Source organism: Oncorhynchus gorbuscha, linkage group LG24, assembly GCF_021184085.1.
Source record: "Oncorhynchus gorbuscha isolate QuinsamMale2020 ecotype Even-year linkage group LG24, OgorEven_v1.0, whole genome shotgun sequence".
Lineage (NCBI taxonomy): Eukaryota > Metazoa > Chordata > Actinopteri > Salmoniformes > Salmonidae > Oncorhynchus > Oncorhynchus gorbuscha.
The window spans coordinates 48,437,518-48,463,351 of NC_060196.1; the positions used below are offsets into that span (position 1 = coordinate 48,437,518).

The 25,834-nt window shown below is 44.6% G+C and overlaps 1 protein-coding gene across 1 annotated transcript in view; it reads left to right on the forward strand.

Moving 5' to 3' along the window:
* Positions 1-3,708: 3,708 nt before the first annotated feature.
* Positions 3,709-25,834, forward strand: part of LOC124012932 (tax1-binding protein 1 homolog A-like) — a 46,481-nt gene continuing 24,355 nt past the window's right edge. Inside the window, 8 exon segments of the mRNA XM_046327004.1 lie at positions 3,709-3,988; positions 4,713-4,932; positions 11,994-12,096; positions 14,873-15,063; positions 15,261-15,419; positions 20,162-20,310; positions 21,882-21,972; positions 23,678-23,863. Coding sequence (XP_046182960.1) covers positions 4,741-4,932; positions 11,994-12,096; positions 14,873-15,063; positions 15,261-15,419; positions 20,162-20,310; positions 21,882-21,972; positions 23,678-23,863 — 1,071 coding nt within the window. The 5' untranslated portion in view covers positions 3,709-3,988; positions 4,713-4,740.

The following is a 25,834-nucleotide window of genomic DNA, read 5'->3' on the forward strand; positions in this document are numbered from 1 at the left end:
CAGAGAATCCCAGTGGAAAGAGGGGAACCGGCCAGGCAGAGACAGCAAGGGCAGTTCGTTGCGCCAAAGCCTTTCACCTTCACACTCCCGGGCCAGACTACACTCAATCATATGACCCACTGAAGACATGAGTTATCAGTAAAGACTTAAAGGTTGAGACCGAGTTTGCCTCTCTCACATGGGTAGGCAGACCATTCCATAAAAATTGAGCTCTATAGGAGAAAGCCCTGCTTCCAGCTGTTTGCTTAGAAATTCTAGGGACAATTAGAAGACCGCTTCGTCTGCCCCTTTTACGGCGTCCTTGTATTGGTTCGCCGGCTGGGATCTGATCTATTGTCCAGGGTGGTGGGCAAAACACAGGATTCGCTTTGGGAAAGTCGTATTCCTGGTCGTAATGATGGTGAGTTGACGTTGCTCTTATATCCAGTAGTTCCTCCCGACTGTACGTAATAAAACCTAAGATTACCTGGGGTACCAATGTAATAAATAACACCTAAAAAAATAAAAAATAAAAAAATAAATACTGCATAGTTTCCTAGGAACGCGAAGCGAGGCGGCCATCTCTGTCGGCGCCGGAAGTCAAACAGGAAAGAGTCTTCCCTCTAACTGTTGCCACAAATTTGTATGCTGTCATTGTATGCTGTAGCGTTAAGATTTCCCTTCACTGGAACTAAGGGGCCTAGCCCTAACCATGAAAAACAGCCCCAGACCATTATTCCTCCTCCACCAAACTTTACAGTTGGCAATATGCATTGGGGCAGGTAGCGTCCTCCTGGCATCTGCCAAACCCAGACTCGTCCGTCGGACTGACAGATGGTGACGAGTGATTCATAACTCCAGATAACGTGTTTCCACTGCTTCGTAGTCCAATGTCGGCGAGCTTTACACCACTCCAGCCGACGTTTGGCATTGTACATGGTGATCTTAGGCTGGTGTGCGGCTGCTCGGCCATAGAAACCCATTTCATGAAACACTCAATGAAATGATTGTGCTGACGTTGCTTCCAGAGTCAGTTGTGAGGGTTGCAACCGAGAACAGACTATTTCTACGCACTACATGCTTCAGTACTCGGCGGTCCCAATCTGTGAGCTTGTGTGGTCTACCACTTTGCGGCTGAACAGTTGTTGCTCCTAGACGTTTCCACTTCATGAAAATAGCAGTTACAGTTGACCAGGGCAGCTCTAGCAGGGCAGACATTTGACAAACTCACTTGTTGGAAAGGTGGCATCCTATGACGGTGCCACGTTGAAAGTCACTGAGCTCTTCAGTACGGCCAATCTTCTACTGCCAATGTTTGTCTATGGCGATTGCATGGCTGTGTGCTCGATTTTATACACCGGTCAGCAATGGGTGTGGCTGAAATAGCTGAATCCAGTCATTTGAAGGGGTGTCCACATACTTTTGTAAGAATAGTGTATGTTAGAGAAAGACCCCACTGAACAATTCAGAACATGAAGAATCCCCTACTAGAGGGATTGGGATGGGAGCCAAAACAAATCTGAACTCAACATGAGGGGCCGCAATGGCTCACAGGTCTGCATACCCACATCCACAGCCGGCCCTAGCCTTTTGGGGGCCCTAAGCTAAATTTTGCCCTGACTTACAAAATCAATGGGGGCCCTCTGGTCGGTAATTCAACAATGATTACTACAAGTTAGCTGGCTCGATTAATTTACCAATCTAAAAAGCTGACATGGGCTAATTGAGTGACTGTCAGTGATTGACATAACTACCCCATTCATAGACAATAAATGGGTTAGGGTTAGTGTTCCCACATGGTTATATGTCCATATTACAGTGTGTTTATGGAAGACAGGCGACCACCTGTGCTAATTAGCTATCTAGCATGCTCCGAACACCTGTATGTAAAGGAAAAAGGCCACCAGAAACATGTTGTAGCTGAAAAATACTGTCGGCTGCAACTGTGATGAAGCCGGTTAAAAGTGTACCGTCAGTAGATTTTGCATTAGTTAAAATATTTTGATATTTTGTGCTATGAAAGTAAAAGGGTTTATGTTTCTAGAACAGTTTTACAATTGAGAATCAATTAACGTTTAGATGCCAGCCTACCTCTGAAAACAACATAAGGTCCTTGGACCTTAAAGCGTAACGATAGGACACTCCTTAATTAAAGTACATTCTTGGGCTATGACATAACACCAACTGTGCATCAAAGCTGAGATCAAGAGAGTGAAAAACAGCTTACATCTCAAGGCCATCAGACTGTTAAACAGCCATCAACTAGCACATTAGAGGCTGCTGCCTTTAGGCATAGTCTAGAAATCACTGGCCCCTTTAAGAAATGGAACACTAGTCACTTAATGTTTACATATCTGGCATACTCATCTCATATGTATATACTGTTTTCTATAATATATCTTAGCCGTTCCGCTCTGAAGTCACTCGTCCATATGTATATAGTCTAAATTCATTCCTACTTAGATTTGTGTGTATTGGGTATATCTTGTGTCATTTGTTAGACATTACTTGTTAGATATTACTGCCCTTTCGGAGCTAGAAGCACAAGCATTTCGCTACACACGCAATAACATCTGCTAATCACATGCATGTGACCAATAAAATTTAAACCAACCATGTGACCAACCAAATTTCGAAATTGCACCTTGTGTAGTCTACTATTATAACTGTCAACAGTAAATTGAGACGCTGACTGAGTTCACCGTCCTAGGGGAGCCTTGTCATTAATTACAATTATCAGGCTTGTGCAGGCATGCTGGTAGTTACTCCAGCCACGAATAATGTTGTGTTCCATCCAGTTGGTCACATGAAGAGTGAAGGAAACATGATTTTAAAGAATTGACTGATAGGGATGTGAGAGATGAGCGTATAGCCATGTCCATTGTTATAAGCAATCAGTTCATAGTTAAAATGTTCATATTTCGTTAACAACAACTTGGGAGGAAATTGTATGGGCTCTAGAGTTGCTCAGCGGTCTAAGGCACTGCATCTCAGTCCTAGAGGCATCACTACAGACACCCTGGTTCAAACCCAGGCAGTATCACAATTGACTGTGATTAGGAGTTCCAAGGGCGGTGCTTCGTCTGGGGTCGTCCGGGTTAGGGCAGGGTTTGGCTGGGTAGGCCGTCATTGTAAACAATTATTATTATTATTATTATAAACAATCATTTGTTCTTAACTGACTTGCCTAGTTAAATAAAGATAAAACAAAAAACACAGTGGGTAACCAACTGTTCAGAAGATTTGCAGAAAAACAGCCATTTTGATCTACTATGTACATGCACACCGGGAAAAGATGGTGGAAAATAGAAAAACCTTACCGAGATCCAGGTCGACAAGAGTATTGCACCTTTGCAATAGATTCCGACACTCTCTGAACAAGGCAGCCATGCTTATTTCTCCTTGACCTGGGCGTTTAAAGGGTCACGTCTATTAAGATTACAGCTTTATCAAATTGACTTCACATTTTTTTGCATTTTAGCTAAGCCTGATGGACCCTAATTCTTATTTACAATGACGGCCTAGGTAGTGGGTTACCTGCCTTGTTCAGAGGCAGAACGACAGATTTGTCAACTCAGGGATTCGCGCTAACCACTAGGCTACCCGCCGCCCCCTAGAAACCCCAGCGACACACTCCATCATCACTCTGTGTAGTATACGTTTCGCTCTATTCCGAGTGCAAGATGCAGCAACTGGGCAAATAACCTGACATTTGCCAGAGATAGCTACTGTATATTTATTAATTGCTTTATTGGTTTATACTTGCAAATAGATTGTTTTGCGGCATCACCTCATTGGAATTTGCGCGTGGTGGAAATGGAATCTCTCTCCTCAGCACCGCCACAAACCCATCCCGGAAGTGACACCATCAGTTTTCACATTTCAGGAAAAGCATCAGCATCTTCAATGCTTTGACAACGGGGGTTGAAGATATTTCCACAACCACGTTTGGACTGACACATTTTGGCTTTCAAAACACAATTTGTCGCAGTTTGGATTCGTAAGACAGGTAATGAATCGATTCAAGCGGAAGAAATATCTGTGATTGTCATATTGCTAGGGGATTTGGCCTACTAGCAAGACGTATAGCTATAGCTAACACTGAGATTATTGCTAGCTAGCTAACAATATAAGCTAGTTTGTTGTCAGATCCGTTAGCCAACGTGACGTTAGTTAGCTACAAGGCCCTTGAAGGTTAATGCGGAGATCTTAATCGATCCAGTTGTCAATGAACATGATAGTTACGTTAGGGCAACGTTATATATGCGAACATTATAGCTATCTAGCTAATCATCTTAAGCGTGTTTGTGTCAGATACAGGCTCTTGGAAAATGCCAAGGGAATATTAGCTCGCTACCTAGCTATAGTTAGCAACTCCCCGTTCGCCTGTGGTAAATGAGACCTGTGCTGGCTGTGTTAAATTTGGCCGTCCTTTGGGCGATCACTCGCTTCAGCTTTTGGAAGCCTATATTGTGTTTTTTATTTGACATGATCTCATGCAGTCTGTTTGCCATCATGTCGTTATTTTAACATGTTTAGGCAGGCTTGGAATTCTTCCATGTTACATGTCAGTTCACTAGCATTTATTTACATTTGATTGTAAATGGGTAAAATGTCAATATGATGTGTGTGTGTGAGAGGGGGTGGGGATATGCATGCCCAACCAGAAATGTTTTCATATCCCTTCCCTATATTCTTTCCCAAATTCTCTCTATTACTAATTTTCCCTGCAGTTCGGACAAATGAAGTGACAAACAGGATATGATGTCATCGTTCCAGGTGGTGGGCTCTTTGCCCAGCAGTGTCATCGGCGTCATGGAAACATCAAACTTTGCCCATGTCATCTTCCAAAATGTTGGGAAGAGCTTCCTGCCCCAGGAGGCCCTGGAGTGTTGCTACACCCTCACCTCGTACATCACCCCCAACCCCAAAGACTGGGTGGGAATATTTAAGGTAACACAAACACACACATCCTACATCACTCCCCACTCCAAAGACTGGTGGGCATCTTTAAGGTACACCCTACCCTATTTACAACCCACCCCCCAACGACCGGTGGGCATCTTTAAGCTACACCCCACCCAAAGACTGGGTGAGCGACACTAGATTTCCCTTAGCTCTGCATCAGTACTTCTCACACTGTATGGAGCATTGACTCATCAGACGCTATGCAGTCATCCTATGCAGTCGTCACATGGCCTAAATGTAGCCTCATGACCCTCCAACTAGAAGATTGGCCGTTAGGCCTCGTCGTGTCTCCAACTAGAAGATTGGCCTCTAGGCCTCGTCGTGTCTCCAATTAGAAGATTGGCCGTTAGGCCTCGTCGTGTCTCCAACTAGAAGATTGGCCGTCAGGCCTCGTCGTGTCTCCAACTAGAAGATTGGCCGTCAGGCCTCGTCGTGTCTCCAACTAGAAGATTGGCCGTCAGGCCTCGTCGTGTCTCCAACTAGAAGATTGGCCGTTAGGCCTCGTCGTGTCTCCAACTAGAAGTTTGGCCGGCAGGCCTCGTCGTGTCTCCAACTAGAAGATTGGCCGGCAGGCCTCGTCGTGTCTCCAACTAGAAGATTGGCCTTCAGGCCTCGTCGTGTCTCCAACTAGAAGATTGGCCGTCAGGCCTCGTCGTGTCTCCAACTAGAAGATTGGCTGTCAGGCCTCGTCGTGTCTCCAACTAGAAGATTGGCCTGATTCTCATCAACCTGATTCTCTTCTCTATTTCAGTGTTTTGGTTTTTGCCCTTACACTACACAGCTGATTCAAATGATCAAAGCTTGATGATTTAGATGGTTATTTTAATCAGCTGTGTAGTGCTCGGGCAAAAACCAAAATGTGCACCCCTTGGGGTCGCGAGTTCCGAGTTTGGGAAATCCTGGCCTATTTCCTTCTACAGAGATGTTTCCAGTAGCTGTGGTGTGGTTATTCAATGTGCAGAGGGAGGTGGGAGGAGGAAGGGAGAACAGATAGGTGTTGCTGGGGGATATTTTCTGGTCGGCCTCTCTGGTCTAACCAGATCTTTATTTTTCATTGCAACCCCCCCCCCCCCCCACACACATCCTTATTTCTTTCTCTCTTCCTTCTCTTGTCCCCCCCCTATATTTCCTATTTCATCAGGGCCATCAAATTTCACACTGAATTAACAGGAGATGTGAACGAGGAAGCTTAATGTCTCGTAAAGACAAAAAGCAAACATTTATAATCTTTTAAGAAGTTACTTCAAATCCACCCAGCTCAATTAAAAAGGAATAAAGATGGTGGGTTTATTTGGAAAATGTAGATGGTTAGTCTGCACTAATGAAAACTGTTTCATGGTGAAGCGTTGGGAGTGTGATAAAGAGCTGTGTATTTCCGCAGCTAGAGGTGGTAGGCTTTTCCCATGAAAAGCGTGGCATGAAAGAGTGAAACTCAGCCACAGGAGGAATTATTAAAAAAATGTCAGTTTTTCAACCCAACACTCCTACCTCTCTTTTCACCCGTCTCACACTTTTATCTTCTAATGCTTTTCTCTTGTGCCATGACACTACCCCTCCCCCATCCTCCCCGGCTCTCGCTCTGTGTGTGTGTGTGTGTGTGTGTGTGTGTGTGTGTGTGTGTGTGTGTGTGTGTGTGTGTGTGTGTGTGTGTGTGTGTGTGTGTGTGTGTGTGTGTGTGTGTGTGTGTGTGTGTGTGATTGCACTACAGAGAGAGCTACAGACACATACATCTAGCACAGCTGCTTGGGCACTTACTCACATTACCCTTGACACACACACAGACACCCTGAGGCTCTCTGACACAAAATATGTAGGTTAGGTACAGGCTCCCCCTACTGGCTGTATACTGTCATTAATACTGTCTTCTAAAACCTGGGATTGGCATCACAAGGCCTTGATGATACCATGATAATATTCCTACACTTATCACACTTATCCATATATCAAACAAAGTAAGATTGGAATGAGAGTTAAGTTTTAAGACCTATTTTCTTCTAATGCAATTAGAATCTTAAATGGACTTGTATCAACTCTTAAGATTTAAAACACACACCTCTGGAAAAGCCCCTGATTCAGGAGGTAGTGGAGTTGTGGCATGTAGCTGGGAGAAACCCGTGCAGTAAGAGTGTAATTAACGTGTCATCGGACCGTGTGCATACCCCTCTAATTCGTGATGGATGGCAGCTTCATCTGTGGTTATTTTATAACATCACTCCTGAGTCTGAACACTCCAAACCAAACTCCAGTCACCTGCAACCCTCCACTATACAATTAGCAAATAATTGATGTGTTTAAACCTCCCCGTAGACCAGCGTTTCGCAAACGCGATCCTCTGGACCCCAAAGGGTTCACATTTTGTTTTTTCCCTAACACCAAAGCTTGATGTTTAGTTGATTATTTGAATCAGCTGTGTAGTGCTAGGGGAAAAACCAAAACGTGCACCCCTTGGGGTCGCGAGTTTGGGAAATCCTGGCCTATTTCCTTCTACAGAGATGTTTCCAGTAGCTGTGGTGTGGTTATTCAATGTGCAGAGGGAGGTGGGAGGAGGAAGGGAGAACAGATAGGTGTTGCTGGGGGATATTTTCTGGTCCCGAGGACCGAGTTTGGGAAACCCAGACTTAGACTAACACAGACAGACACACAGACAGAAAGACACACAGACAGAAAGACACACAGACAGACACACACACACACACACACACTTGGGTATAAATAATGTTCTCACCTGAATAGAGTTAGACATTTATTATTAATACATGGAATTTCACCTGCATTCTGAGTAGGCCCTACATGCATTACTCTACTTTATAATATCACACCAATTACTGTCAACATACTAAAAACACGATCACCCTTGCACAGAACATTGTCATCAAACTAACAATTATCATCACTCCGAACATTGTTATTTCATTAATAGTGGATGTTGTCATCAAGGCAGGGCTGGGTGACTATGACCAAAATATAATATCACAGTATTTTATTTGTTTTTGACTGTATTTGTCGGTGCTTTTTGTTTTTGAATAATATAAGTTCTAAATGTGCTTTATGAGTAGTGTGATCATAGGGTAGCAACACATACATTCTAATGTATTTCAATTGGTCTTTCTCAATTCTGATTGTTTTATACTGTTCAATTCATCCCCACAAAAATTCAGCATTTTCATACATTTGTGCACTTCCTGTACTCATTTGAGAGAATTTCCACACTGCCATGTAGGGTCCACGATATGGGCAAACAATCTAGGCCTTATTTTTTTACCAAATGTTGCAGTTTGACTTGTGGTTTAGAGCAAAACACTTGGGTGAACTGTTGGAATCATGGAAATATAACTATTATTCTAATTATATAGTTAGAATATAATAGTGGGCACTTTTGAATACGGTGTTTGACATGACAACAAATTAAAATGCCAGGGAGGAGTTATTGTGACAGGGTAGGAACCAAAGTGTTGACAAGTGTTTCATAGGGGACCCTATAATCTTTGGCTACATTTAATGTTTTCTCTTAGCAACTTTATAGCTAACATTCTTGCTTTGTGTATTCCTCTTTGATTTAGAAGATACTGTTGCACAAAAAACATTCAGCTGTAGGTCTACACCATCACTGGTATTATCAGGCTGTATAGCTTGTTATGTTTGCTCTGACCCAGTTCATTTATTAGCTCGCTAGAAATTAGCCTTAGATTTAGGCCCAATTTGCTAAGAAAAAACAAATAGCTGTTTGCTGATGTAAGAAACACAAAATTATAGTGTAATTTATAGAACACTAGTGGATTTATATTAAGAAGAAAAGTGAAAACAGCATCGTTGTCATCAACATTGTTGCATGTGCTGCATTGACAATGCAGACTGAACACAAGTGTCTCGTTGTCGAGGAATGTGAAAATGCGCTCCTCAAGTGACAGGGGGCGACATTGATATGATTACATCTCTCTCCCACCATTTAGAAGTATGTATAAAATTAGAACCTCTTTCTCTTCTGTGTCTTCTTCCGTTTAAACTAGGCTCTGCTGCTCCCCTCTGTCAGCACTTACACACACACCTCCTCCCAGCCTCTCCAAGGAGAGAGGGGAGAACTGGCAAGGAGTGAGGGAGGGTTTGTGGTTTCAAATAAATGTTTCCATCCCTGTAATTGTTTGTGGTACATTATTTTTGTTTAGCCTACTGTTACATGAGAATGAGAACAGGACTGGTGTGCATGATGTGAAACAAACCCATCTTCAACTTAGAAAGCCAATCACAATTCGGCTGTGAAATACAATACTGGTGAAAAGTTTTAGAACACCTATTCATTCAAGGGTTTTTCTATATTTTGTCTATTGCCTACGTATTCGAATAATAGTGAAGACATCAAAACTATGAAATAACCCACATGGAATAATGTAGTAACCAAAAAGGTGAAACAAATAGACACCCTTTGTTTTGCACATGCTTGGCATTTTCTCAACCAGCTTCATGAGGTAGTCACCTGGAATGCGTTTCAATTAACAGGTATGCCTTAAGTTCATTTGTGGAATTTCTTTCCTTCTTCATGCGTTTGAGCCAATCAGTTGAGTTGTGACAAGGTATGGGTGTTTAGAAGTATGCCCTATTTGGTAAAATACCAAGTCCATATTATGGCAAGAACAGCTCAAATAAGTAATGAAAAACGACAGTCCATCATTACTTTAAGACATGAAGGTCAGTCAATCCGGAACATTTCAAGAACTTTTAAAGTTTCTTCAAGTGCAGTCGCAAAAATCATCAAGCGCTATGATGAAACTGGCTCTCATGAGGACCACCACAGGAATGGAAGACCCAGAATTACCTCTGCTGCAGAGGATAACTTCATTAGTTACCAACCTCAGACATGGCAGCCCAAACAAATGCTTCATAGTGTTCAAATAAGACACATCTCAACATCAACTGTTCAGAGGAGACTGTGTGAATCAGGCCTTCACGGTCAAATTACTGCAAAGAAACCACTACTAAAGGACACCAATAATAAGAACAGACTTGCTTGGGCCACGAAACACGAGCAATGGACATTAGACTGGTGGAAATTTGTCTGGTGGAAATTAGGTCTGGAGTCAAAATTAGAGATTTTGTTTTGTTCCAACCGCTGTGTCTCTGTGAGACACAGAGTAGGTGAGCGGATGATCTCTACATGTGTGGTTCCCACCTTGAAGCATGGAGGAGGAGGTGTTATGGTGTGAGGGTGCTTTGCTGGTCACACTCTCTGTGATTTATTTAGAATTCAAGGCACATTTAACCAGCATGGCTACCACAGAATTCTGCAGCGGTACGCCATCCCATCTGGTTTGCGCTTAGTGGGACTATCATTTGTTTTTCAACAGAACAATGACCCAGCACACCTCCAGGCTGTGTAAGGGATATTTTACCAAGAAGGAGAGTGATGGAGTGCTGCATCAGATGACCTGGCCTCCACAATCCTCCGACCTCAACCAAATTGATATGGTTTGGGATGAGTCGGACCGCAGAGTGAAGGAAAAGCAGCCAACAAGTGCTCAGCATATGTGGGAACTCCTTCAAGACTGTTGGAAAAGCATTCCAGGTGAAGCTGGTTGAAGGAATGCCAAGAATGTGCATTCATGAAGGCAAAGGGTGGCAATTTGAAGACTCAAATATAAAATATATATTTTGATTTGGTTAACCTCTTGCTCCTACCTGGCACGCAGGCGTCCCATCTAGAGCTCTGGAAATGCAAATGCACTACGCTAAATGCTAATAGTATTAGTTAAAACTCAAACGTTCATTAAAATACACATGCAGGGTATTGAATTAAAGCTACACTCGTTGTGAATCCAGGCAACAAGTCAGATTTTTAAAATGCTTTTCGGCGAAAGCATGAGAAGCTATTATCTGATAGCATGTAACACCCCAAAAGACCCGCAGGGGACGTAAACAAAATAATTAGCATAGTCGGCGCTACACAAACTGCACAAATAAAATATAAAACATTCATTACCTTTGACCATCTTCTTTGTTGGCACTCCTAGATGTCCCATAATCACTATTGGGTCTTTTTTTCGATTAAATCGGTCCATATATAGCCTAGATATCGATCTATGAAGACTGTGTGATAAACGAAAAAAAAATAGCGTTTCATAACGTAACGTCATTTTTTTAAATTCAAAAAGTTGACGATAAACTTTCACAAAACACTTCGAAATACTTTTGTAATGCAACTTTAGATATTAGTAAACGTTAATAAGCGATCAAATTAATCACGAGACGAAGTGTTTTCTATAGGGGTCCGTCTTGAAATGCTGTCCGTGTATTTCTCAACCAAAATATCCGGTCGGAGACCTGAAGAAAAAGCCTGTCTCTTGTTCATTTGACCAAGAAACAAACAATTGGCAAATGACAAGACTGTTGACATCGTGTGGAAGCTGTAGGTACTGCAACCTCAGCCCTATTTAATCTCTTTCGCCCATAACAATGGGTTGAAGCGGCGGATGGATATATTTTTCCACTTTCAGTGACCAGATTTTCCTGCGCTTTTCAATGAAACGCACGTTCTGTTAAAGTCACAGCCGTGATTTAACCAGTTTTTATAAACGTCTGAGTGTTTTCTATCCGCACATACTAATCATATGCATATACTATATTCGTGGCATGAGTAGCAGGGCGCTGAAATGTTGCGCGATTTTTAACAGAATGTTAGAAAAAGTAGAGGGTCGACTGAAGAGGTTAACACTTTTTTTGGTTACTACATGATTTCATATGTGTTATTTCATAGTTTTGATGTCTTTCACTATTATTCTATAATGTAGAAGATAGTCCAAATAAAGAAAAACCTCTGTATGAGTAGGTGTTCAAAAACTTTTGACCGGTAGTGTACCTTTCACTTTTCGGCTGCTGGGCTGTTCAACTTGCTGATCTTGCTTTGGGCAATACCACTCTTTTGTATTATGATTAACAAGGTAGGTAACAGGTATTTGTGAGATCCTAGTCTTGCTGTGTGTCCTGTGTTGGTGTGAGAACAATATGCCAGTGTGTATGTTTTAGCTGTAGCCTGTCCTCCTGCGTTGGGTCTGTAGGTGGGTTGGAACACAGCGAGGGATTACTACACCTTCCTGTGGTCTCCCATGCCGCAAGACTACCAACCTGGAAGCACCGTACACAGGGCTGTGGTGTTCCAAGGTACACACACACACCTACTTAGGAACGTACACACGCACACACCGAGCATGGGAAGCACTGTGGTATACAAAGGTAACCTCATGATTTAACAGTCCCTATATTAAACCAGCTACCTTATTTTATTGATGGAATACAACCGCAACCGTGGTCAGAGACTTGAACACCTCTCTCTCTCTCTCTCTCTCTCTCTCTCTCTCTCTCTCTCTCTCTCTCTCTCTCTCTCTGTCTCTCTCTCTGTCTCTCTCTCTGTCTCTCTCTCTGTCTCTCTCTCTCTCTCTCTCTCTCTGTCTCTCTCTCTGTCTCTCTCTCTCTCTCTGTCTCTCTCTCTGTCTCTCTCTCTGTCTCTCTCTCTGTCTCTCTCTCTGTCTCTCTCTCTCTCTCTCTCTCTCTCTCTCTCTCTCTCTCTCTCTCTCTCTCTCCCTCTCTGTCTCTCTCTGTCTCTCTCTCTCTCTGTCTCTCTCTCTCTCTGTCTCTCTCTGTCTCTCTCTGTCTCTCTCTCTGTCTCTCTCTCTGTCTCTCTCTCTCTGTCTCTCTCTCTGTCTCTCTCTCTGTCTCTCTCTCTCTCTCTCTCTCTCTCTCTCTCTCTCTCTCTCTCTCTCTCTCTCTCTCTCTCTCTCTCTCTCTCTCTCTCTCTCTCTGTCTCTCTCTCTGTCTCTCTCTCTGTCTCTCTGTCTCTCTGTCTCTCTCTCTCTCTCTCTCTGCCTCTCTCTCTCTCTCTCTCTCTCTCTCTCTCTCTCTCTCTCTCTCTCTCTCTCTCTGTCTCTCTCTCTCTCTGTCTCTCTCTCTCTCTGTCTCTCTCTCTGTCTCTCTCTCTCTGTCTCTCTCTCTCTCTCTCTCTCTGTCTCTCTCTCTGTCTCTCTCTCTGTCTCTCTCTCTGTCTCTCTGTCTCTCTCTCTCTCTCTCTCTCTCTCTCTCTCTCTCTCTCTCTCTCTCTCCCTCTCTCTCTCTCTCTGTCTCTCTCTCTCTCTGTCTCTCACTCTGTCTCTCTCTCTCTGTCTCTCTCTCTGTCTGTCTCTCTCTCTCTCTCTCTCTCTCTCTCTCTCTCTCTCTCTCTCTCTCTCTCTGTCTCTCTCTCTGTCTCTCTCTCTGTCTCTCTCTCTCTGTCTCTCTCTCTGTCTCTCTGTCTCTCTCTCTCTCTCTCTCTCTGCCTCTCTCTCTCTCTCTCTCTCTCTCCTCTCTCTCTCTCTCTCTCTCTCTCTCTGTCTCTCTCTCTCTCTCTCTCTCTGTCTCTCTCTGTCTCTCACTCTGTCTCTCTCTCTCTCTGTCTCTCTCTCTCTCTCTCTCTCTCTCTGTCTCTCTCTCTCTCTCTCTCTCTCTCTCTCTCTCTCTCTCTCTCGCTCTGTCTCTCTGTCTCTCTGTCTCTGTGTCTCTGTGTGTGTGTGTGTGTGTGTAGGGATATTACACACACACTACATGGAGGGCCGGTGATCTGGTTTTACAGGGGCTGACATGGTCTCTGTGGTGTCAGTGGAACTCTGTGACTTCTGCATGTGTTTATATCACTGACAGTGATCTTTACCTCATACAGTACAGTTGAATTACTGGACTTTTACTCTTATTGAATGATGTGTTTACTATGAGTAGAAGATGAGAGATTTTATATACATTAGATTTAGACAGTCAGGATTCACAGTGCCTCTCAGAGTGCGTTTTTAGATCATAATGCATATGATGATATGGGCATGTGGGGACCAGATCCTAGATCAGCACTTGGTCTAAGGGATGGGCACGGTTATTTGAATATCTGAACGGACGTGATTATTCAGTTACTTGAGAGAGTAGCCTATTTTAACAGTGAAAAGGCTTCGTCTGAAATGAAATGAAATGATACGTGACGTTGCTAAATAGCCTATAAGGACAATTAGATTTAACAGTTTAATAAAACAACAGTTTAATGACAGTTTTTACGAGGGTGCCCCGTTTACAAAAGGACGCACCATTACCCTACACACCCGTTTCACACCTGTAGCTTGTCGTTGTTGTCGGTCAAGGCATTACAGTCAGAGGCTTCATGGGAAGATAAAGATTTTAGTCAATGCAAAATGGAATTAAAATAATAGAATTCGGTTGGCTAAATGAGAAGAAGCTGGATACAATGATCAACCAACAGGTAGGCTGTTGTTGTAGACAAGGATGAGGAGCGCACCAAAAAAGACTGTTAGCATTGCTACTTTAGCTCGCTAGCTGGCTAACTTAACTGTCTGCTGTAGCAAGCTAGCTACTTTACAACAATTTGATGTAGTCAACATTTTGCCCCCCACCTCAGTTTTATTATTGAGAATGTGATACAAAACGAGGCAACAGTGTGCTTTAGGACCATGAGGATGCCTCCGAACAGTCGGATAGGCTTTGGAGTGTTTATCCGACTGGTCAAAAAAAACAAAAAAATGATGTCCCACCCACTTCTAAAACCAAAGTTGGGCACCTGGTCACACACACCGGCCCCTGCTCCTCCTTTCCCGCCCCTCCACCACCTGCTGAAGCAAGAAGAGTGTAGTTCACCAACTTCCTCCAGAGTCCAGTGACCAAGTCTCCATTGAAGTATAATTTTAAAAAATAATAATCTTAAAACATGTATTTTGACTATCTGGATATCCAGGAAAAAGTCCTGATATTATTCTAATAGTTAAATCATTTCAAATGCCCATCCCTGTCCTACTCTGATACTCTTTATGAATACTCTAGACGAAATAAACGCAACCAATTCACCTGTCGATACGGTCTCAAAATGCCAGGTCCTTCCTAACTTTTTCCAACTCGGTCTCCCCCTTTGCAGGGTACTATGTTCCCAAGAGTGATGGGGAGTTTTATCAGTTCTGTTACGTCACACACACGGGTGACATCAGAGGCGCCAGCACACCTTTCCTGTTTCGCCCGGCCACGCCCACCGAGGACTGTCTTACCGTTACCGAGGATGACAGCAACTCAGACATTCTGGTGGTGACCACCAAGAGCAGTGTGCTGGAGGTACACACACACACACACACACACACACACACACACACACACACACACACACACACACACACACACACACACACACACACACACACACACACACACACACACACACACACACACACACACACACACACACACAGATACAGTATAGCCGTCTAAATGTTACTGGTACACTGTCTCCTCTTCTATCCTCTGGTGAGAAGCAGCGTGTAGAGGAGGCGCAGCAGGAGCGCAGGGAGCTGTTGAAGACCATGCACCACCTGCAAGAGGAGAAGCAGCAGCTGCAGGAGGAGCACAGGAGGCTGCACAGAGAGAGAGAGCAGGAGAGGGAGACCTGCAGCCTGCTACGCACACACAACCAGGTGAGGGAGGGAGCGAGACCTGCAGCCTGCTACGCACACACAACCAGGTGAGGGAGGGAGCGAGACCTGCAGCCTGCTACACACACAACCAGGTGAGGGAGGGGAGAGAGACCTGCAGCCTGCTACGCACACACAACCAGGTGAGGGAGAGAGACCTGCAGCCTGCTACGCACACACAACCAGGTGAGGGAGAGAGACCTGCAGCCTGCTACGCACACACAACCAGGTGAGGGAGAGAGACCTGCAGCCTGCTACGCACACACAACCAGGTGAGGGAGAGAGACCTGCAGCCTGCTACGCACACACAACCAGGTGAGGGAGAGAGACCTGCAGCCTGCTACGCACACACAACCAGGTGAGGGAGAGAGACCTGCAGCCTGCTACGCACACACAACCAGGTGAGGGAGAGAGACCTGCAGCCTGCTACGCACACACAACCAGGTGAGGGAGAGAGACCTGCAGCCTGCTACGCACACACAACCAGGTGAGGGAGAGAGACCTGCAGCCTGCTACGCACACACAACCAGGTGAGGGAGAGAGACCTGCAGCCTGCTACGCACACACAACCAGGTGAGGGAGAGAGACCTGCAGCCTGCTACGCACACACAACCAGGTGAGGGAGAGAGACCTGCAGCCTGCTACGCACACACAACCAGGTGAGGGAGAGAGACCTGCAGCCTGCTACGCACACACAACCAGGTGAGGGAGAGAGACCTGCAGCCTGCTACGCACACACAACCAGGTGAGGGAGAGAGACCTGCAGCCTGCTACGCACACAACCAGGTGAGGGAGAGAGACCTGCAGCCTGCTACGCACACAACCAGGTGAGGGAGAGAGACCTGCAGCCTGCTACACACACACAACCAGGTGAGGGAGGGGAGAGAGACCTGCAGCCTGCTACGCACACAACCAGGTGAGGGAGGGGAGAGAGACCTGCAGCATGCTACGCACACACAACCAGGTGAGGGAGGGGAGAGAGACCTGCAGCATGCTACGCACACACAACCAGGTGAGGGAGGGGAGAGAGACCTGCAGCCTGCTACGCACACAACCAGGTGAGGGAGGGGAGAGAGACCTGCAGCATGCTACGCACACACAACCAGGTGAGGGAGGGGAGAGAGACCTGCAGCCTGCTACACACACAACCAGGTGAGGGAGGGGAAAGAGACCTGCAGCCTGCTACGCACACACAACCAAGTGAGGGAGGGGAGAGAGACCTGCAGCCTGCTACGCACACACAACCAGGTGAGGGAGGGGAGAGAGACCTGCAGCCTGCTACACACACAACCAGGTGAGGGAGGGGAAAGAGACCTGCAGCCTGCTACGCACACACAACCAAGTGAGGGAGGGGAGAGAGAAATACGTAGCACAGGAGACTGTACAGAGCGAGGGAGCAGAAGAGAGAAACCTGAGTGCCAGTTCCTATTCAGTGATCACAGGTTCAAAACATCAACGTTAATGAAGTTTATGAATGATCTGTGTCCATGGTTGAACACACACTGTTTGCACATATTTTTTTGTTTGTTTCGTGTGTGTGTCTGTCTCTCTGTCCCTTTTTAACGAGCTGACTCACTGGGCCAGGACGCTAACTGGACACGGTCTCCCAGGCATCTGGCATCAGGGCAATGCCATATCAACCACAGAGTGAACAAATATGACGTCATGGCCACACACATACACACAGACCACTCCTCCTCCCCCACACACACATTCTAATTCACCCATACAGACACACACTCAATCCCACTGACACACACACTCACAATGCCACCCACTTGTAACTTGTTTTAAAATGCGTGTGGAATGAGAGACTGTTGTCTGCAAACCTGCCTGGGTGAAGGAAGGCCCTGCCCAGTTTAGGGAGTAACATGACTCAGTCACGCCAATGTACTAGGGGCACTGCTCTCTCTCTCGCCGTCTCTCTTTTTCTCTCTGTTTTTCTCTCTTTCTCACTCTCATTTCTCATCTTACTACAACTGCTGAGAGTGACTTCAATTTTGTAATTTATTTGAAGTGCCATTTTGAAGTACCAGTGAATAAACATTTCCTTGTGACTTAACCTGCAACGTAAGATTTAACCCACTGAAACTAGAAGAAATAGGGGGAGGATGAAAGGAGAGAGAGGAGGGAAGCAGGGAGGATGAGAGGAGGGAAGGAGAGTAGAGGAAACTTAAGGGGAGAACGTTGATGAAATGGAACCAGTCTCTTACTGCCCCCTGGTGCTTTTTCCTAGTGTGTGTGTGTGTGTGTGTGTGTGTGTGTGTGTGTGTGTGTGTGTGTGTGTGTGTGTGTGTGTGTGTGTGTGTGTGTGTGTGTGTGTGTGTGTGTGTGTGTGTGTGTGTGTGTGTGTGTGTGTGTGTGTGTGTGTGTGTTTTAATATCCTTTTGGGGACCAGAGGTCCTCACGGGAATAGTAAAAAAGGAGCATTTGGACAGGTGGGGGCATTTTGTTGATCCCTCACAAGGAAAAAGTATATTTTAGGCTTATGGGTTAGTTAGGTATAGGGTTTGAATTAGGGTTAGGGGTTAGGTATAGAGTTTGAATTAGGCTTAGGGGTTAGGTATAGGGTTTGGCTTAGGGGTTAGGTATCGGGTTAGGGGTTAGGTATAGGGTTTGGCTTAGGGGTTAGGTATCGGGTTAGGGGTTAGGTATAGGGTTTGGCTTAGGGGTTAGGTATAGGGTGTGAATTAGGGTTAGGGGTTAGGTATAGGGTTTGAATTAGGGGTTAGGTATAAGGTTTGGCTTAGGGGTTGGGTATAGGGTTTGAATTAGGGTTAGGGGTTAGGTATAGGGTTTGAATTAGGGTTAGGGGTTAGGTATAGGGTTAGGGTTAGGGGTTAGAGGTATAGGGTTTGAATTAGGGGTTAGGTATAAGGTTTGGCTTAGGGGTTGGGTATAGGGTTTGAATTAGGGTTAGGGGTTAGGTATAGGGTTTGAATTAGGCTTAGGGGTTAGGTATAGGGTTTGGGTTAGGGTTTAGGTATAGGGTTTGAATTAGGCTTAGGGGTTAGGTATAGGGTTTGAATTAAGGTTAGGTATAGAGTTTGAATTAGGGGTTGGGTATAGGGTTTGAATTAGGCTTAGGGGTTAGGTATAGGGTTTGAATTAGGGTTAGGGGTTAGGGTTAGGGGTTAGGTATAGGGTTTGAAATAGGTTTAGGGGTTATGTATAGGGTTTGAATTAGGGTTAGGTATAGGGTTTGGTTTAGGGATTAGGTATAGGGTTAGGGATTAGGTTTAGGGGTTATGAATAGGGTATGAATTAGGGTTAGGTATAGGGTTTGGTTTAGGGGTTAGGTATAGGGTTTGGGTTAGGTATAGGGTTTGGCTTAGGGGTTAGGTATAGGGTTAGGGATTAGGTATAGGGTTTGAATTATGGTTAGGGGTTAGGTATAGGGTTTGAATTAGGGTTAGGGTTTAGGTATAGGGTTAGGGATTAGGTATAGGGTTTGATATAGGGTTTGAATTAGGGTTAGGGGTTAGGTATAGGGTTTGAATTAGGGTTAGGTGTAGGGTTTGAATTAGGATTAGGTATAGGGTTTGAATTAGGGTTAGGGAAAATAGGATTTTGAATGGGTATCAATTGTTTGGTCCCCATAAGGATAGTAAAAGGAATGTGTGTGTGGTAGACAGCTTTGAGAGATTTCTTACTTGGTCATTTTATGAAGTACTTAATCGATGTAAATAAAATGTACATAGTTTATTAATGTCAGAATCTTCATTCAACAAGGGTTTCTCTTATGAAATAAGTGGTGTGTGTGTGTGTGTGTGTGTGTGTGTGTGTGTGTGTGTGTGTGTGTGTGTGTGTGTGTGTGTGTGTGTGTGTGTGTGTGTGTGTGTGTGTGTGTGTGTGTGTGTGTGTGTGTGTGTGTGTGTGTGTGTGTGTGTACTCGTGTTCATTTGTGCAGTACACAAGAACATTTCAGTATATTCACCATGGCCCTTTAGTGCAGTACTGATGAAAATATCCTTTAGCTGGACCATGAAAACGTAAGTACATATTTTGCGGCTGCTAGTTTTACGACAACATGTTTTATAAGGTATTTTGCGCTGCTAAAGTGTCTCCCAAATGGCTACAGTTGAAATCATACAGTTCTCCAGGGTGCCAGCGGGCTGTACCTGAACTACACATGACATCTGGGTGTGACACTGCGCACGTGTTTCCCAAAACAAATACAAATGTATACACTGCACCTGTATGTTTGATGGATGTGATGTGCCTGTCTGTCTGATGCACAAGTGCGTGTGTGTGCGTGTTGAGTGATGGAGGGGTGTTTATGTAGGCGTGCTGGTCTGTCAGGTGCAGTGTGTTGTGGGTGATTTAATGTCCTCTACTTCTCAACATGTTCCAACAGGGGAGATCACTGTCAGGACCAGGTACAAGATACTGGATAGATAGATTCCAACTGGTTCTCATGGTTGTCTCTTGTTTCAGAACATTGCCAATCGTCATTCGTTATCACACAGCATTTTGATTGAGAGGATCAAACTCAATACAAAGCCAAGCATTTGCAGAATTTCCCTCCATTTTACTTGATTGATCAGTAAAGGTCATTGATTAGGTAGGAAATCCCCTCATCTCATTGTCTGGGTCTTTAGTTGAACACAAATTGAAAGGAAAAGACAAAAAACAGAAAACACAAATTGAGTTTGACACCTCTGGTCTAACCGGACTGACCGACAGGGCCTGTGATTGGTTAACAGTGTGATTGACAGCTGAAGTTGCCTGTGGTGTGGTTGCAGGAGCTGCTACGCTCCTCCCAGGGCCTGTCAGAGGAGAGGGAGGAGGTGAGGAGGAGACTGCAGGAGGCCACAGACCGGGTCAGACAGCTGGAGGAGGACCTACTGGGAGTCACACAGAGAGGACTGCAGAAAGAGACCGAACTGGACTGGTGAGGAGGAACACACACTGGAAGGATAGGAACTGGACTGGTGAGGAGGAACACACATGCCACACATCAGGGTTTCCATTAGGGAAATGTGGACAGGACATTTGGCCGGCAACATTTTAATTTACCGGACATTTGATAAATCTGCCGGACCCATATCCATTGGGTGTGTAACCTGATTAGGGCGTCCACCCACACTGCTCAGAATGACAGAAATCACATTTGGATTATGGTAATTCATATTAACAGAACATGTTGACCATGCAACAATGTGTAGTCCTTCATACTGAATTCTGATGCGCATTTTGAAGATGCTCGAATAACTGTCCACATTTACTTTTCCTCAGCCAACAAGAGGAGTAACAAACAGCCAAATCACTAGCCTACGCCAATCTACTATCCCCCATAGTAGAAAAGTTGACCTATTCTATTGGTCAGCTTGTCGAGGAATAGCCTATTCCAAACCGACTGGGACAGCTGTGGGAAGATAGAGCCCAAATTCATACAACTAGTAAGCCTAAGCTACATAAAAATGTCATTTTAAATACTTAAAAAGCAATGAGGGCAACAGAACAGAGCGTTTATCTTCAAATGTTGATGAACTATTATTTCCTCACATTATAAAGCTCAGCGATGCGCACAAGGCAGTAGGCTACACGCAAATGTTCTTTCCATAATGCAATTAGCAGAAAACACCGTTGTCAAAAGGGCAGCGCACATGGGAGTGGTGTAGATCTAATAGGCTGCTTTGAAGCAAGGTAAGACATGCCTCATAATACATGTTAAAACGTTCAGCTTTCAAACAATTAACTATGTGTTTTCAAAACGCGTACTGCCTCCAGCTCATTGCAAAGTGGTGTTTGACGCACTGATGAGGCCTGCCATCTGTTGCAGTTTGAGATGCTGCTGCAGATTGTTCAGCTCCAAGGCTCTGTATCTGTGTGCTGTAGGGGTGTGATAAATAAGATTCATAAGGAATATACAGTAGCCTATGCATGCTGCAATTTAATTACACACAATTATGCAAATTACCCTATAGACCGATAAGCATGGCCAGTCAAATGTATTTCCATCGACTAGTATTTCCACCATTTAAATAGGCTAAAAAACATTATTTCGCAATCTATTTTTTTCTTCTCCCGGCCTGGCACCAATTTTAATTATCAGCTTTTTTCATTTTTTATAGGCCAAGAGCCGGCTATTAACGCCTAGTGGAAAACCTGCCACGCACACACACGCGCACGCACACACACGCACGCACACACGCACACACACACGCACACACACACGCACACACACACACACACACACACACACACACACACACACACACACACACACACACACACACACACACACACACACACACACACACACACACACACACACACACACACACACACACACACACACACACACACACACACACACACACACACACACACACAAAAGACTATAAGGAAACTAACTGGACTGTTGATGAGAAACACCATAGATACAGTACTATACTCAAATGACATACAGTACAGAAAACTAGAGAGAACATTATTGGTATTAATGCAGTTGTTGTCCAGTCTGAGAGACAGGTTAAAGAAGCTGACAGCAGATAGAGACACTCTGGAGACCCAACTGAAGAATGAGAAGGACGAGAGGGACCTTTACAAGGTGAAATGATACACTGTGTATGCACATGTATCTACAGTTGAAGTCGGAAGTTTACATACACCTTAGCCAAATACATTTAAACTCAGTTTCACAATTCCTGACATTTAATCCAAGTAAAAATTCCCTGTCTTAGGTCAGTTAGGATCACCACCTTATTATAAGAATGTGAAATGTCAGAATAATAGTTGAGAGAATGATATATTTCAGCTTTTATTTCTTTCATCACATTCACAGTGGGTCAGAAGTTTACATACACTAAATTAGTATTTGGTAGCATTGCCTTTAAATTGTTTTACTTGGTTCCATGTTTTGGTTCGCCTTCCACACGCTTCCCACAATAAGTTGGGTGAATTTCTCCTGACAGAACTGGTGGAACTGAGTCAGGTTTGTAGGCCTCCTTGCTTGCACACACTTTTTTAGTTCTGCCCACACATTTTCTCTGGGATTGAGGTCTGAGCTTTTTGATGGCCACTCCAATACCTTGACTTTGTTGTCCCTAAACCATTTTGCCACAACTTTGGAAGTATGCTTGGGGTCATTGTCCATTTGGAAGACCCATTTGCGACCAAGCTTTGACTTCCTGACTGATGCCTTGAGATGTTGCTTCAATATATCCACATAATTTTCCTTCCTCATGATGCCATCTATTTTGTGAAGTGCACCAGTCTCTCCTGCAGCAAAGCATCCCCACAACATGATACTGCCACGGTTGAAATGGTGTTCTTTGGCTTGCAAGCCTCCTCCTTTTTCCTCCAAACTTAACGATTGTCATTATGGCCAAACAGTTATATTTTTGCTTCATCAGACCAGAGGACATTTCTCCAAAATGTACGATCTTTGTCCCCATGTGCAGTTGCAAACCGTAGTCTGGCTCTTTTATGGCGGTTTTGGAGCAGTGGCTTCTTCCTTGCTGAGCGGCCTTCCAGGTTATGTCGATTTAGGACTCGTTTTAATGTGGATATAGATACTTTTATACCTGTTTCCTCCAGCATCTTCACAAGGTCTTTTGCTGCTGTTCTGGGATTGATTTGTAGTTTTCGCACCAAAGTACGTTCATCTCTAGAGACAGAATGCGTCTCCTTCCTGAGCGGTATGACGGCTGCTTGGTCTCATGTTGTTTATACTTGCGTACTATTGTTTGTACAGATGAACGTGGTACCTTCAGGTGTTTGGAAATTGCTCCCAAGGATGAACCAGAATTGTGGAGGTCTACACATTTTTTCTGTGGTCTTGGCTGATTCCTTTTGATTTTCCCATGATGTCAAGCAAAGAGGCACTGAGTTTGAAGGTAGGCCTTGAAATACATCCACAGGTACACCTCCAATTGACTCAAATTATGTTAATTAGCCTATCAGAAGCTTCTAAAGCAATAATTTTCTGGCATTCTCCAAGCTGTTTAAAGGCACAGTCAACTTAGTGTATGTAAACTTCTGACCCACTGGAACAGTGAATTATAAGTGAAATAATCTGTCTGTAAACAATTGTTGGAAAAATTACTTGTCATGCACAAAGTAGATGTCCTTACCGACTTGCCAAAACTATATTTTGTTAACAAGAAATTTGTGGAGTTGTTGAAAAACGAGTTTTAATGACTCCAACCTAAGTGTATGTAAACTTCCGACTTAAACTGTATGTGTGTGTTTTCATAATCGTCTTTCTTTGTCTGTGTGTCTATAATGGTCTCTCTGCGTGTGTGTGTGTGTAGGTCCACCTGCGTAGCACGGAGCTAGAGAACACTAAGCTGAGTGCAGAGCTGCAGATGCTGAAGGCTGTGGAGCTCAACAGAGAAGTGACCATCGCTCAGTTCCAGGAAGAACTGGACAGGCTCCGAGCCTGCGTCACTCAGAAAGATCGCCTGGAGAAAGAGCTGCACACACACGCTGTCGACAAGGTGAGGAGGCAGGGGTGTGTGTGTGTGTTCATATGGGTCTTTCTATAAATTAGGGTAGCAGTGAGCATTTGTTGTCATGGACATCTGTTTGGAGCTGTTACAAAGTCATTAATACATTTAGATATAAAGGGGCAACATAGATACATTTAATATAATTCATGAGTAGTATCAAAACCTTTTTAGGGGGGGTTGGAGGAGATCTCGGAAGTGTACTGTAACATTTTCTATCTTCCTATGTTATGGTGTGAAAACAGTTTTCATGGGCACATTAGGGTCTGGCAGTGTCCAGGTGTTCATATGGTCTTGCAGTTCTTCTCTCATACCAGGATATACACAGTATTACACAAGAGGGTGCCCATTGGGCGTTTATTACCAGAATGCTTGTCTGAAGGAAGAACAGTACTTGCTCTGGAGCAGCATGTGTAGGCTGCACACTGTGTCTTGAGTGGAGTGGAGTTGCTAAGGCAACGGACCTGCCTGCTCTGCTTGGAGGAGAAGATGGGCTGAGAACGGAAAAATCAAATCAAATCCAATTTTATTTGTCACATACACATGGTTAGCAGATGTTAAATGCGAGTGTAGCGAAATGCTTGTGCTTCTAGTTCCGACAATGCAGTAATAACCAACAAGTAATCTAACTAACAATTCCAAAACTACTGTCTTATACACAGTGTAAGGGGATAAGGAACATGTACATAAGGATATATGAATGAGTGATGGTACAGAGCAGCATACAGTAGATGGTATCGAGTACAGTATATACATATGTGATGAGTGTGTAGACAAAGTAAACAAAGTGGCATAGTTAAAGTGGCTAGTGATACATGTGTTACATAAGGATGCAGTCGATGATGTAGAGTACAGTATATACATATGCATATGAGATGAATAATGTAGGGTAAGTAACATTATATAAGGTAGCATTGTTTAAAGTGGCTAGTGATATATTTACATCATTTCCCATCAATTCCCATTATTAAAATGATGGCTGGAGTTGGGTCAGTGTCAATGACAGTGTGTTGGCAGCAGCCACTCAATGTTAGTGGTGGCTGTTTAACAGTCTGATGGCCTTGAGATAGAAGCTGTTTTTCAGTCTCTCGGTCCCAGATTTGATGCACCTGTACTGACCTCGCCTTCTGGATGATAGCGGGGTGAACAGGCAGTGGTTCGGGTGGTTGATGTCCTTGATGATCTTTATGGCCTTCCTGTAACAACGGGTGGTGTAGGTGTCCTGGAGGGCAGGTAGTTTGCCCCGGTGATGCGTTGTGCAGTCCTCACTACCCTCTGGAGAGCCTTACGGTTGAGGGCGGAGCAGTTGCCGTACCAGGCGGTGATACAGCCCGCCAGGATGCTCTCGATTGTGCATCTGTAGAAGTTTGTGAGTGCTTTTGGTGACAAGCCGAATTTCTTCAGCCTCCTGAGGTTGAATAGGCGCTGCTGCGCCTTCTTCACGATGCTGTCAGTGTGAGTGGACCAATTCAGTTTATCTGTGATGTGTATGCCGAGGAACTTAAAACTAGCTACCCTCTCCACTACTGTTCCATCGATGTGGATAGGGGGGTGTTCCCTCTGCTGTTTCCTGAAGTCCACAATCATCTCCTTAGTTTTGTTGACGTTGAGTGTGAGGTTATTTTCCTGACACCACACTCCGAGGGCCCTCACCTCCTCCCTGTAGGCCGTCTCGTCGTTGTTGGTAATCAAGCCTATCACTGTTGTGTCGTCCGCAAACTTGATGATTGAGTTGGAGGCGTGCGTGGCCACGCAGTCGTGGGTGAACAGGGAGTACAGGAGAGGGCTCAGAACGCACCCTTGTGGGGCCCACGTGTTGAGGATCAGCGGGGAGGAGATGTTGTTGCCTACCCTCACCACCTGGGGGCGGCCCGTCAGGAAGTCCAGTACCCAGTTGCACAGGGCGGGGTCGAGACCCAGAGTCTCGAGCTTGATGACGAGCTTGGAGGGTACTATGGTGTT